This window comes from Pectinophora gossypiella, chromosome 27 (assembly GCF_024362695.1).
Source record: "Pectinophora gossypiella chromosome 27, ilPecGoss1.1, whole genome shotgun sequence".
NCBI classification, from domain to species: Eukaryota; Metazoa; Arthropoda; class Insecta; order Lepidoptera; family Gelechiidae; genus Pectinophora; species Pectinophora gossypiella.
Window position 1 is genome coordinate 2,586,425 of NC_065430.1, and position 12,184 is coordinate 2,598,608.

General features: G+C 45.2%; 1 protein-coding gene across 1 annotated transcript; it reads right to left on the bottom strand.

Moving 5' to 3' along the window:
- Positions 1-2,591: 2,591 nt before the first annotated feature.
- On the bottom strand, positions 2,592-7,827 carry LOC126378732 (uncharacterized). Its single transcript, XM_050027112.1, has 2 exons — positions 6,499-7,827; positions 2,592-6,329 (listed from the first exon to the last, which is right to left on the bottom strand). Exons 1-2 carry the CDS (start codon positions 7,825-7,827, stop codon positions 2,592-2,594), a joined length of 5,067 nt encoding a protein of 1,688 aa, XP_049883069.1.
- Positions 7,828-12,184: the final 4,357 nt, after the last annotated feature.

Here is a 12,184-nt window from a genome sequence, read left to right on the forward strand (position 1 = left end):
TTAGCTGTGAAGAAAACCCCGTCTCGATTGGCCTCTCCGTTGCCGAGTTATGAAGGCCCAAACTTTTTTGACAGCTGTCAAAGTGCGAATTTGGAGCCCCGTAACTTTGCGGCTATTGGTCGCAGGTATACAGAGTTTGGGCTTTCCCAACTCGGCTTGACCAGAGCTATCCCCTGAAAGCACTTTCAGGCACAAAAATTTTCAGGTCTCCGAATATCCTGAAACTAGGTGAGCACCTTAAGACGCCGTGGGGAAGCCGTAGGAAGAAAACCCCAGCCTCCTAGGACCCGTACTACCGGAGCTATGAAGCCGCAAAGTTGGTTTGACAGCTGTCCCAGCTGTCAAAGTCCAACTTTGAGCAGGAATAACTCCGCGACTATCGCTCCCAAAAATACGGGGTTTTGGATGCTGGGTTCGGCACCACCAAAACTAGCCCCTGAAAGTGCTTTCAGTGAAGAAAAATTTCAGTCGCTGAAAACGACTGAAACTCCCCCCAGCCGAAAAGTATCACAAAGGGCCCCCTTGTGTTCCAAACCTTGTATTTCTCAGACGCTGCGTTCCCGAGATATGGACAGTTAAGTATTCCTGGAAGTTTTCCAAGATGGCGGATTTCGCGCTACTTTTTGTTTATTTGAGTTACAAAGCTGAAATTTGGGTTCTGGGGTACCGAATAGGGTACCTAGACCTATTGGTGGTGAAAAAACTATTGATTTATTGGTATTTTTTAATTAATTTAGAAAAAACATGAAAAATTCAATATCTCCTGAAAGGAACGTCTGAAAAATACAAACTTGGGGTCTAAAAACGTGGAAAATCTAAAGGAAGGTCATATATTACACACAAGCTCATGAAATGAAATACAAAAAAGTTATACCTGAAAAACCAGATTTTTCAGGAATTTCCACTCCTGAGGCTATAATTCCGAAACCATACGTCTGAAAATTTTGAAAAAAATATGTTTGTGCTAAGAAAATTAGCGCGCAACAGTATTCACCAAAAAAGTGTGTAAATTAATTCTGGTTTAGGAGATACAGCCGTCACAATTTTCAGCACTTAAATGTAAATAACTCCACTGAAAAGTCTGTAAAAAATCTGAAACTGGCCTTGTATTTTTTGATGTCCTGCGATGCTCCTGCCCGATTTTGAACGAAGTCGCTAGCACGTCTCCTTCTAGTCGGGGGTGATGACCTTGAAGTTGTTTTTTTCAGTTTTTCACGATGTTGGGGTGGTGGTAAAATTCCCGAAAAATTCCAGAAAATAGAACTCGATGAGGGGTTTCTTTTGGTGTATAGTGCTGCAGTGGCGCTTTCCTGTTTCCGGAGCAGTTGATTTTTCAAATGTAGAGCACGTGGTCGAAAACCTTCTTACCCCTTATTAGGGGGTGAAACACTGCAATCCGGATATTGGCGTATCACTCACTTCACAGCGCGCACTAACCCGCACAATTTGACACCTTTCCCGTTAAGTAGAGATCACTTTTTCTATTTTTAATCGATTTTAATCGTGGGAGCTCAACGAAAACGTGGCGTTTCCCTCAGAGGTTAGGTCGGAACTGGGTTAGGTTAGGTTAGGTTAGGTTAGGTTAGGTTAGGTTAGGTTAGGTTAGGTTAGGTTAGGTTAGGTTAGGTTAGGTTAGGTTAGGTTAGGTTAGGTTAGGTTAGGTTAGGTTAGGTTAGGTTAGGTTAGGTTAGGTTAGGTTAGGTTAGGTTAGGTTAGGTTAGGTTAGGTTAGGTTAGGTTAGGTTAGGTTAGGTTAGGTTAGGTTAGGTTAGGTTAGGTTAGGTTAGGTTAGGTTAGGTTAGGTTAGGTTAGGTTAGGTTAGGTTAGGTTAGGTTAGGTTAGGTTAGGTTAGGTTAGGTTAGGTTAGGTTAGGTTAGGTTAGGTTAGGTTAGGTTAGGTTAGGTTAGGTTAGGTTAGGTTAGGTTAGGTTAGGTTAGGTTAGGTTAGGTTAGGTTAGGTTAGGTTAGGTTAGGTTAGGTTAGGTTAGGTTAGGTTAGGTTAGGTTAGGTTAGGTTAGGTTAGGTTAGGTTAGGTTAGGTTAGGTTAGGTTAGGTTAGGTTAGGTTAGGTTAGGTTAGGTTTTTTTTTTTTTTTTTTTTTTTGTATATTTTGCTGGTTTTACCTCTACCATGAAGCGGTAGAGACCTTGTCAGACAAAATACTTATGTTATTAGCACTTTATTTTAAAACATGTTTGCTCTATAGAAATGATCCAGAACCGATACAATATTGTATGGCTCTTTCGTCACTTCAGAAGGTGAGTTTTTGTTTTTTATTTATTGTGTGTGTTTGTATGTCTGTTTTTTATTTTTAAGTGTAGGTGCCACTTTCCTTATTACTAGTCTTAAATTCTAATTATAATTATTCTTACTTATACATTTTTAAAATTTTACAGCTTCAGTTTCCACACTGTGCTTCACCTATATCTATACCTTATTGTCTTACACTCTATTCTTACTAGCTATTGTATATTTATTTCTTAGTCTAACACAGGTTTACATACAAATATTGGCGTACAGATTTGATTTCTTATACTATAATGCATTATGTCTAATAATATATAGCACAGTATATATTATTTACATTAATTTTGTTACTCTTTATTTCTTTTGATTGCTCTATTTACCACGGTTTGGCAATATTTGATGAAGGTTGCTCTCCTAGTTTTATCCGCCATTATTTCGTTTGCTCTCTCTCTACACAGTGTGGTCTCCAACATTTGCTCCACGTCATGCCTAAGGGGACCGTTTGTGGGACATTCAAAGAGAAGGTGGACGATGGTTTCCTCTACCCCTGGCTCACAGATGCACGATGGGCTCTCCTTGCACTTAAACCTGTTTAAGTACTCAGAGAACCCACCATGCCCCGTCAGCGCCTGCGTCAGTACTCCCGTAATCTCTATCTTTTTGATGATTTTGTGTGCTAGTATCGCATCCGGGAAGAACAATTTTGTGGTAGAGGCCGTTGTTCCTGACTGATACCTATCATTCCACCTCTCAAGGGACTCTATTCGGGTCTGTTTCTTAATATACGAGACTGGACAAAGGTCATAATTTGGTTTGGTCTTCACCCGTTGCGCCGCGTCTTTTGCCAATTGATCCGCCCTTTCATTTCCTTCCAATCCGGCATGTGCTTTTATCCAGAAGAAGGATATCTCCTTTTTCTGGCGTTTGCCTGCTGCGACATTTGCTCGTATCGTGACTGCTAGGTGGTGCTTGGTGTCGTAGTTGACGACAGTTTCGAGCGCCGACCTCGAGTCGCTGTATATGCCAAAGCTCGTTTGATGGCACGCCAAAATCACCCTAGTGGCTTCGCATATGGCCAGCAGTTCAGCCTGGTAGACCGTGCAATACGGAGACAGTTTCAACTTGACGGTTTTGGTCTCAGCATCACCATCCCACACGGATAGGGCTGCCCCGACCTTGCCGTCAATTTTGCTGCCGTCCGTATATATACGAACTGCTTGCTTGTTATGGCAGTCGACCTGCTCTTGGTCTACCAGACAGACGAACCCCAGTTTCATATGCGTCGCCGGGTGTGGAGCTTGGGCATATCCAACGACTCGTTCCACTTCTCTATCCCCCAGTATTGGCTGGGGCACCCCCCTCTTGGCCTCATACAGGGCGGCTGCCTCCTTAATCCGGAGGTCAAGTGGGAGCAACCCAGACAGCACCAGGGCAGAGTTAAGAGATACTGTTCGGTACGCTTTCGTCATCTTTTGCGCGAATCCCCTCTGTACGTTATTGAGCTGCTTCTGCACCCCCAGCTTGTCAACCTCCGGAGCCCAAACACTAGCTGCGTATAAGATTATTGGCTCAATTGTCGCGTTATATATGATCCTAATAATTTCTGGGTGAAGACCCCAGTCTACTTTTGCTGCTCTGGAGAGCTGTTTGTAGATCACGATAGCTTTTTTGCACACTTCTGAGACGTGTTTATTGAAGGTCAACTTTCTATCGATGTGTAGCCCTAAGATCTTTATGTCGTTTGACATTTCAATGCCGATCCCGCCCATATCCAAGACCGGGGTATCGTATTTTATTTTATTGGTCATTGTCATAGCTTTGGTTTTTTGCGGACCAAAGTTAAGTTTGTTTTTCTTTCCCCAATCTTGGACATAGGCGAGGGCGGCATTGGCCTGCCTCCCGACTTCCAGCGCAGTTTCCCCGTGGAACACGAGGACCACGTCGTCAGCGAATGCCTGGACATAATCCCCTCGCTCCTCAAGCCCCTTCAAGAGAGGATCCAGGAGAAGGTTCCACAGGATAGGACCGCCAATCGATCCCTGTACACAACCTTTTGATGTGATCTTTGCGTGTTGTTCCCCCCCATATCTCACTGCGACCTGTCTGTCTCGTAGGTAGCTGTCAAGCACTCTCCGGATATTTGCAGGACACTTTTCCTCAGCCAGTCTGACTCTTATTGCTGGCCACCAAGCGTTGTCAAAGGCTCCCTCTATGTCCAGTGAGACTAACGTAATAAGCTTTTTTGCTTTTATTTTCAGACGTATATAATTCACTAGGTCATAGAGCGAGTCCTCAGTGCTTTTTTGGGGCATAAAGCCATATTGGCGAGTACTAATCCTCGGGAGGATATGCCATTTCAGTCTACCTACGAGCAGTTTTTCGAAGATCTTTCCCATCACTGGCAACAACCCTATCGGCCTGTATGCCTTGGGGTTCCGGTAATTATCTTTCCCCGGCTTACGTAAGACCACTACCGTGGCCTTCTTCCAGATGGTCGGGAAGTGTTCAAGCTCCAGGCACTTGTTAACCAGTGATAGGAAAAGTCCTGGGTCGCATGAGATCGCCCTACTGCAGATGTCTGCCGTAAAACCGTCTGCCCCGGGTGCCTTTTTAGGATTGAAACTCTCTACCACTGCTCGGAGCTCCTCCATTGTGAACGGCGGGTCCCGGGATTCGTCCCGGGAAACACCATTCACTCTGTCGGCCTCCGCTCGTATATGTCGGTGGTATGCCGTATCACGGTCCGCCGAATCCTCAGGGTAGAAAGTCTCAGTCAGGGCTCTTGCGGATTCACGCATATCTACGGTCCTACCATTTATCTCCAGGGGCAGGTCTTCCTGTCGCTTGGCGGTCCTACCTATAACTCTGTAGATGCCCTCCCATACACCCTCCCTATCCTGCTTCCCACAGAACTCCTTCCAGCTAGATATCTGGGCCTTTTTTACATCTCTTTCATACTTCTCTTTCATTTGCAGGTACTCAGCAACAACTCGGGCTCTCCGGATTGGTGCTGCGCATCGGACACGCCGCTTCCTGGTCAAGACCTCCTTCTTCAAAATGTCAAGCTCCTCGGACATCCAAGGTAAGGTAAGTTTTTGATTGGACCTCTTTTTGGAGAGAGTATCTTCGCATGCCTTTTTGACGATGCTCGTATACCCCTCCAACAAGAGGTCCAATTCCCTTATAGTATTAGTCCCTTCTATTTTGGCTTTGTCCATGGCACCATCGGCCACCAATTGTTTCAATTTCTCATGAAATTGAATCCAATTGGCCCTTTTGGTGCCATAGATTCGCGTAGTCCGTTGGATGTCCGTGCCTTTCGCTCTTGCGAGCCTGACTTTGAATGTAATGGTGTTGTGGTCAGAGCTGGTTATCCGGTCATCTACCCTCCAGTCCTCTACCAAGCCCAACATGTCCGATGAGCAGGCCGTGATGTCTACATGGCTTGTGTATCTTTTATTGCCTCTGATGGTGTCAAATGTCGGGACATCTCCTTCGTTGAGTACCTGCATTTCCATCTCTTCCATAGCACCAGATACCTCACTACCCCTACAGTCTATTTTGCTGCTGCCCCACCAGGTGTTCTTGGCGTTTACATCTCCGCCGATAAGGAATAGCTTCGGTCGTAATTTACAGCGGATTTCCTTTAGCTGCTCCAAGTATGGCTCTATGGGCCGGTCTGGCTCAAAGTAGCATGAGGCCGCAACCATCTCCCAGGCACTAGTTCGGATCCTCACCACTGAGATGTTATTTGTGGTGAGTTCTGGGAACTGTATAATGTCCATGTCTTGATCAAAGACTGCGATTGCCGCTTTGACAGTTCCCTCTTCCTGTTCAGTGTTCTGGAAAATCCTCGCTCCTCTATAGGCTTTCATGCTACTTGAGCTGCCCACATACGGCTCCTGGAGCAGTGCAAAGGCCGTTCTCCTTTTATTTGCCTCGAGCATGAGCTCGTTTGTTGCTAATTCTTTTCTTTGGAGATTAGCTTGAAGTACGCGGTACAATTTCACACCTGGTGGGGCACCAGCACTCTCTTCTCCTTGGCCGTCTGTGTCGCCCTTAGCAATACGCTGTAGTTGCGCGGGCTAGAGCATCCCATTTTCTTCGGGTGGGGCACATTTCACTAAAAGCGATATGGTCGGTCGTTGTCAAATTTGCGCGGCTGCAGTTGCAACAAGTTGGCGCTTCGCCTACGAGCCGATCCGCACACTCCTCCCACCTGTGAGGGCCTCCGCAGTAACTACACTTTTCTACAGTGTCCTTGCAGAGGCGCTTGGTGTGCCCATACCCAAGGCACAGCGAGCATTGTACCAGCGGCGACCGGTCCTCCACACGTACCCGCTGTAGGTCAATGTGTACGCGACCCGCCGCGGTGAGGCGCTGCCATACTATGGGAGACACTTCGATCACTATGTGTGAGGCGTGTGGGTTCCTTGCTCTGCGCCTGTATCTGACTGTGGCCCTTACCTCAATGTCAGCGAGCAGGTGTCCGTTTTGGTTTTTTAGCGCCTTTATTATATCCTCGTCTGTGTGCACTGAGAGGACGTCTCTGAGGATAACAAGTGGGTCTTTATTTTGCGCTTCTTTTACCTTTAGGTTGCGAGACCTCACCGCTTCGGTGACCTTTTCGAGTTCCTGCTTATTATGGCAGCCTATCAAGACTTTTTGGTCTCTCGCTTTGCGCAGTCTATCCACTCGTATCCCGGTATTTTTTGCATCCAATGCATGTCTGATTTTGGTGATTACCTCCTGTCCACTCTCTTCCTTGTCATCGGACGTGACAATGATGGTGTGCATTGGTGCAACGTGGATGTGTTTCGGCTGTTGTACTGCCTCCGGGTGAGTAGGCTGCGGATGCACTTGGTTGCTGAGGTTTTCTTTAAGGTCATCGATGGACTTGGTGAGTCTCGCGACCTCTGCGTATGAGGGTCTCTGCTCGGCTGCACTGGATTGCGCATGTCGTATATCCTTGGAGAGGGCGAGGGTGTGCGCCGCACAGTCCTGGAGCGCGTTTTTGTGCTCCCTCAAGTTCGTGATGAGTTCCCTCATTAGATCAGTTTGTGGTGACTCATGATTGTTACTCGGCGCCTCCTCCCTTGCCCCTTGGTGCTCACTTTCGCCTTTTGACGCTTGGTCTTTGCCTCCCCCCGCTTCCTTTACTAGCTGGTATAGCCGTTCAACAGCCTGTGTTACGCCGTGTTTTATGTCCGCCTTCAAATTTCGGGATTCACCCAGCAGTGTTTTGGCCTTCACTAAGCAGGCCTTGGCCTCTGACATCTTGCTGTTGTACTTCGGCTTGAGTGGGGGGGTTTTCGTGCTCTCCACTGATGCTCTCCGTTCGTTCGGTCTGGATTCTTGGGAAAGCGGCATCCTGTCCCTTGGTCCTGAGGGGACCAATGGGGCACACTTCTTTTGTCCAACATTGGCTCCAGACTCCCATTCACCGATGCTACGTCTCACACTGGGGACTGCTATCGGGTTTGGTTGAGAAGGTCCTGCCTTCTCCGTCAGGTGTGGTGATTTTTGGGCGGACGGAGCCTCTGTCTCTGTCACCTTCTTCGTCGGTGTGCGTATCCCAAACATGTCGCGTCAGTAAGTATAAAATAAAGTAAAATAAAATAAAAGGTAATAAAAAGTGTATAAAAGTGTATATATTTTGTAAGTATATTTGTCTTTATTTAGTTCTAATTTTCTGTATTTCAGGTTCTCCGTGCTGTCTTCGGGTCAACGCTCCTCGAGGTCTACGTGTCTTCGAGTCTACGGATCTACGCGTCTTCGAGTCTACAGGTCTTCGGGTCCTCGGGTCTACGCGTTTTGGTAAGTATCACACGTACACACACACACTTTCACTCATAGACATACACACACATGCACTCTCACACTCACATTCACCTACTCTCGCATACACATTCACCTACTCACACATACACACACGCACACACTATGTCAAGAGAGAGCAGGGAGCGCTAGTTTTGGCTAGAGCAACAAAGCAACAAAGAGAACGAGACAAATTTGAAAAGTAGAATAGAGAATCTATTTCTTTTCAACTATCGATATACACAGGTTTAAAAATAGGTAAAAACAGGATAAAAATAAAAAGTGTAAAATTTTTTGACTCTACGTAGAGTTTGGTCGTTTCTATCTCTGGAATCACCTCTAGAGGTTCAAATTGGGTCTATGCCGAGAAAAATTTCGGTTGTGTTGGGGCGATTTCCATAGATAGAGTCATAAAATCGATTTCTGCTCTATGTAGAGCAAAGTTTGGAATCTTGACAGATAGTCCTCCCCGTGGCTTTGTTAACGGTAAAAGCCGCGTGCCGATAGCTACGGTACTTCCGGAGCTATCGCGGTTTCAAAATCTCCAAGATGGCGGCCTATCTGTCAAAACTCCAATTCAAATGGCTGTAACTCCGCCGTTTTTGGGCCTAGACCACCGGAGTTTCAGCTCAATAGGCTCAGCTGGACCTACTCTATCCACTGAAATGGCTTTCAGGCTGAAAATTTTTCAGGCGGCCAATTTTGCTGAAAGCCACCTACAGGGGTAATTCAGGTCAGGGGACAACCTCTCGAGAAAATCCCAACCGAATCGGACGGAACCGAGCCGAGCCAGAGCGGCCCAAACTTTTCTGACAGCTGTCAAACTCGATGTTTAACTAGCTGTAACTCCGCAGCTATAGCGGCTAGAACACCGGAGTTTGGGCTGCCCTGTCTCAACGCGACCCGAACTTTCGCCTGAAACCAGTTTCAGGGCCTGAAATTTTCAGGACGCCGATCGTCCTGAAATTCGGGGGGGCAGTAGGGGTGAAGCCCCTGAGCCTACCAAAGAAAACCGCAGTCTCCTAGGCCCCGTACTTACCGAGCTATGGGGCGTCAAAGTCGGTTTGACAGCTGACTCAGCTGTCAAAGTCCAACTTTGGGGGCGAATAGCTCAGCTCCTATTGCTCCTAAAAGCACGGGGTTTTGGATCCTGGGTTAGGCGCGATCTCTTCTGCCCTCTGAAACTGGTTTCAGCCTGAAAAATTTTCAGGTGTCCGATTCGACTGAAACCCCACGGACTCGAAGGGATCTCCACTCCTCTCACCTAGAGTGGAAACCCCGCTGTTCCAAGACAAATAGCACCGGAGATATTCCAATTTTAAAAATCCAAAATGGCGGACAAAATGGCCGATTTTGTCCAAATTCGGCCCCTGATGAGCTAGGGACCCAGAATTTGTTTTATATATGACCGAATACACAAACTAAAGTTGACTACGTCGAAAAAAATTTTGAATTTTGGGGTGTTTCAGGAGTTATAGCCAAAGTTCCTGAAAACTTAATAGCTCCGGAGATACTTGCCCTAGAATGACAAGTGAGGTGTCCACGGATGCGTATCGTTACGCCCTATCTTATAAACTAGACACAGTAAAAATATAATTAAGGACACAAAAGTTATTCAGGAAAAACTAAAATTTCAGAATTTTTTCACAAATTACCTTATAACTCCGAAACTTTCAGTCGTAAAAATCTAGAATTTTGTAAGCGGACTAATAATGTTAGCGCGCAACTAAATTCCCTTTAAAAAGGGGGGGTCGTCGTCTTAGTTTCGGAGTTATAAGGGAGCAAAGTTTACACACATAAATACAATTTCCTGAAAAACTATAAAGTCTAAAATTCAGGACGCACCGCTGGAATTTTTGTTGATTTCCGCCGCTTCTACCGGAGTTTTCGCCGTTTCGCTGTCACCTCTGGATCACGTGACATGTGGCCACGTGGATTTGGGTTTTTCAGTTGTAGCTCCTTCGGGACGCTCAGGAAAAATCGGGAAAAATTCTCGAAAAATCGGGCTTGGTGAGGTGCGTCTTTTGATATATCGCGTGTCAGGGGGACGCAAGCGGTTCCGGAGTTATTTCAGGAAAACAGTGGAATAAAAGGTAAAGTCTAACCTTAAAATGTGTTCCTCCCTTATTTAGGGGTTGTTCACTGAAATCCTTTTGTTTTGCACTTGTCACTCAACAGAACTCGCTTTTGCGCACACACTGACACTTCATTCACTGAAATCGCACAACTTTTACTATTTTTTATCGATTTTTTACTGTGGAGCACTATAAAAAGCGTGGTGCTCTCGTCAAAGGTCGGACTGAGACTGGTTAGGTTAGGTTAGGTTAGGTTAGGTTAGGTTAGGTTAGGTTAGGTTAGGTTAGGTTAGGTTAGGTTAGGTTAGGTTAGGTTAGGTTAGGTTAGGTTAGGTTAGGTTAGGTTAGGTTAGGTTAGGTTAGGTTAGGTTAGGTTAGGTTAGGTTAGGTTAGGTTAGGTTAGGTTAGGTTAGGTTAGGTTAGGTTAGGTTAGGTTAGGTTAGGTTAGGTTAGGTTAGGTTAGGTTAGGTTAGGTTAGGTTAGGTTAGGTTAGGTTAGGTTAGGTTAGGTTAGGTTAGGTTAGGTTAGGTTAGGTTAGGTTAGGTTAGGTTAGGTTAGGTTAGGTTAGGTTAGGTTAGGTTAGGTTAGGTTAGGTTAGGTTAGGTTAGGTTAGGTTAGGTTAGGTTAGGTTAGGTTAGGTTAGGTTAGGTTAGGTTAGGTTAGGTTAGGTTAGGTTAGGTTAGGTTAGGTTAGGTTAGGTTAGGTTAGGTTAGGTTAGGTTAGGTTAGGTTAGGTTAGGTTAGGTTAGGTTAGGTTAGGTTAGGTTAGGTTAGGTTAGGTTAGGTTAGGTTAGGTTAGGTTAGGTTAGGTTAGGTTAGGTTAGGTTAGGTTAGGTTAGGTTAGGTTAGGTTAGGTTAGGTTAGGTTAGGTTAGGTTAGGTTAGGTTAGGTTAGGTTAGGTTAGGTTAGGTTAGGTTAGGTTAGGTTAGGTTAGGTTAGGTTAGGTTAGGTTAGGTTAGGTTAGGTTAGGTTAGGTTAGGTTAGGTTAGGTTAGGTTAGGTTAGGTTAGGTTAGGTTAGGTTAGGTTAGGTTAGGTTAGGTTAGGTTAGGTTAGGTTAGGTTAGGTTAGGTTAGGTTAGGTTAGGTTAGGTTAGGTTAGGTTAGGTTAGGTTAGGTTAGGTTAGGTTAGGTTAGGTTAGGTTAGGTTAGGTTAGGTTAGGTTAGGTTAGGTTAGGTTAGGTTAGGTTAGGTTAGGTTAGGTTAGGTTAGGTTAGGTTAGGTTAGGTTAGGTTAGGTTAGGTTAGGTTAGGTTAGGTTAGGTTAGGTTAGGTTAGGTTAGGTTAGGTTAGGTTAGGTTAGGTTAGGTTAGGTTAGGTTAGGTTAGGTTAGGTTAGGTTAGGTTAGGTTAGGTTAGGTTAGGTTAGGTTAGGTTAGGTTAGGTTAGGTTAGGTTAGGTTAGGTTAGGTTAGGTTAGGTTAGGTTAGGTTAGGTTAGGTTAGGTTAGGTTAGGTTAGGTTAGGTTAGGTTAGGTTAGGTTAGGTTAGGTTAGGTTAGGTTAGGTTAGGTTAGGTTAGGTTAGGTTAGGTTAGGTTAGGTTAGGTTAGGTTAGGTTAGGTTAGGTTAGGTTAGGTTAGGTTAGGTTAGGTTAGGTTAGGTTAGGTTAGGTTAGGTTAGGTTAGGTTAGGTTAGGTTAGGTTAGGTTAGGTTAGGTTAGGTTAGGTTAGGTTAGGTTAGGTTAGGTTAGGTTAGGTTAGGTTAGGTTAGGTTAGGTTAGGTTAGGTTAGGTTAGGTTAGGTTAGGTTAGGTTAGGTTAGGTTAGGTTAGGTTAGGTTAGGTTAGGTTAGGTTAGGTTAGGTTAGGTTAGGTTAGGTTAGGTTAGGTTAGGTTAGGTTAGGTTAGGTTAGGTTAGGTTAGGTTAGGTTAGGTTAGGTTAGGTTAGGTTAGGTTAGGTTAGGTTAGGTTAGGTTAGGTTAGGTTAGGTTAGGTTAGGTTAGGTTAGGTTAGGTTAGGTTAGGTTAGGTTAGGTTAGGTTAGGTTAGGTTAGGTTAGGTTAGGTTAGGTTAGGTTAGGTTAGGTTAGGTTAGGTTAGGTTAGGTTAGGTTAGGTTAG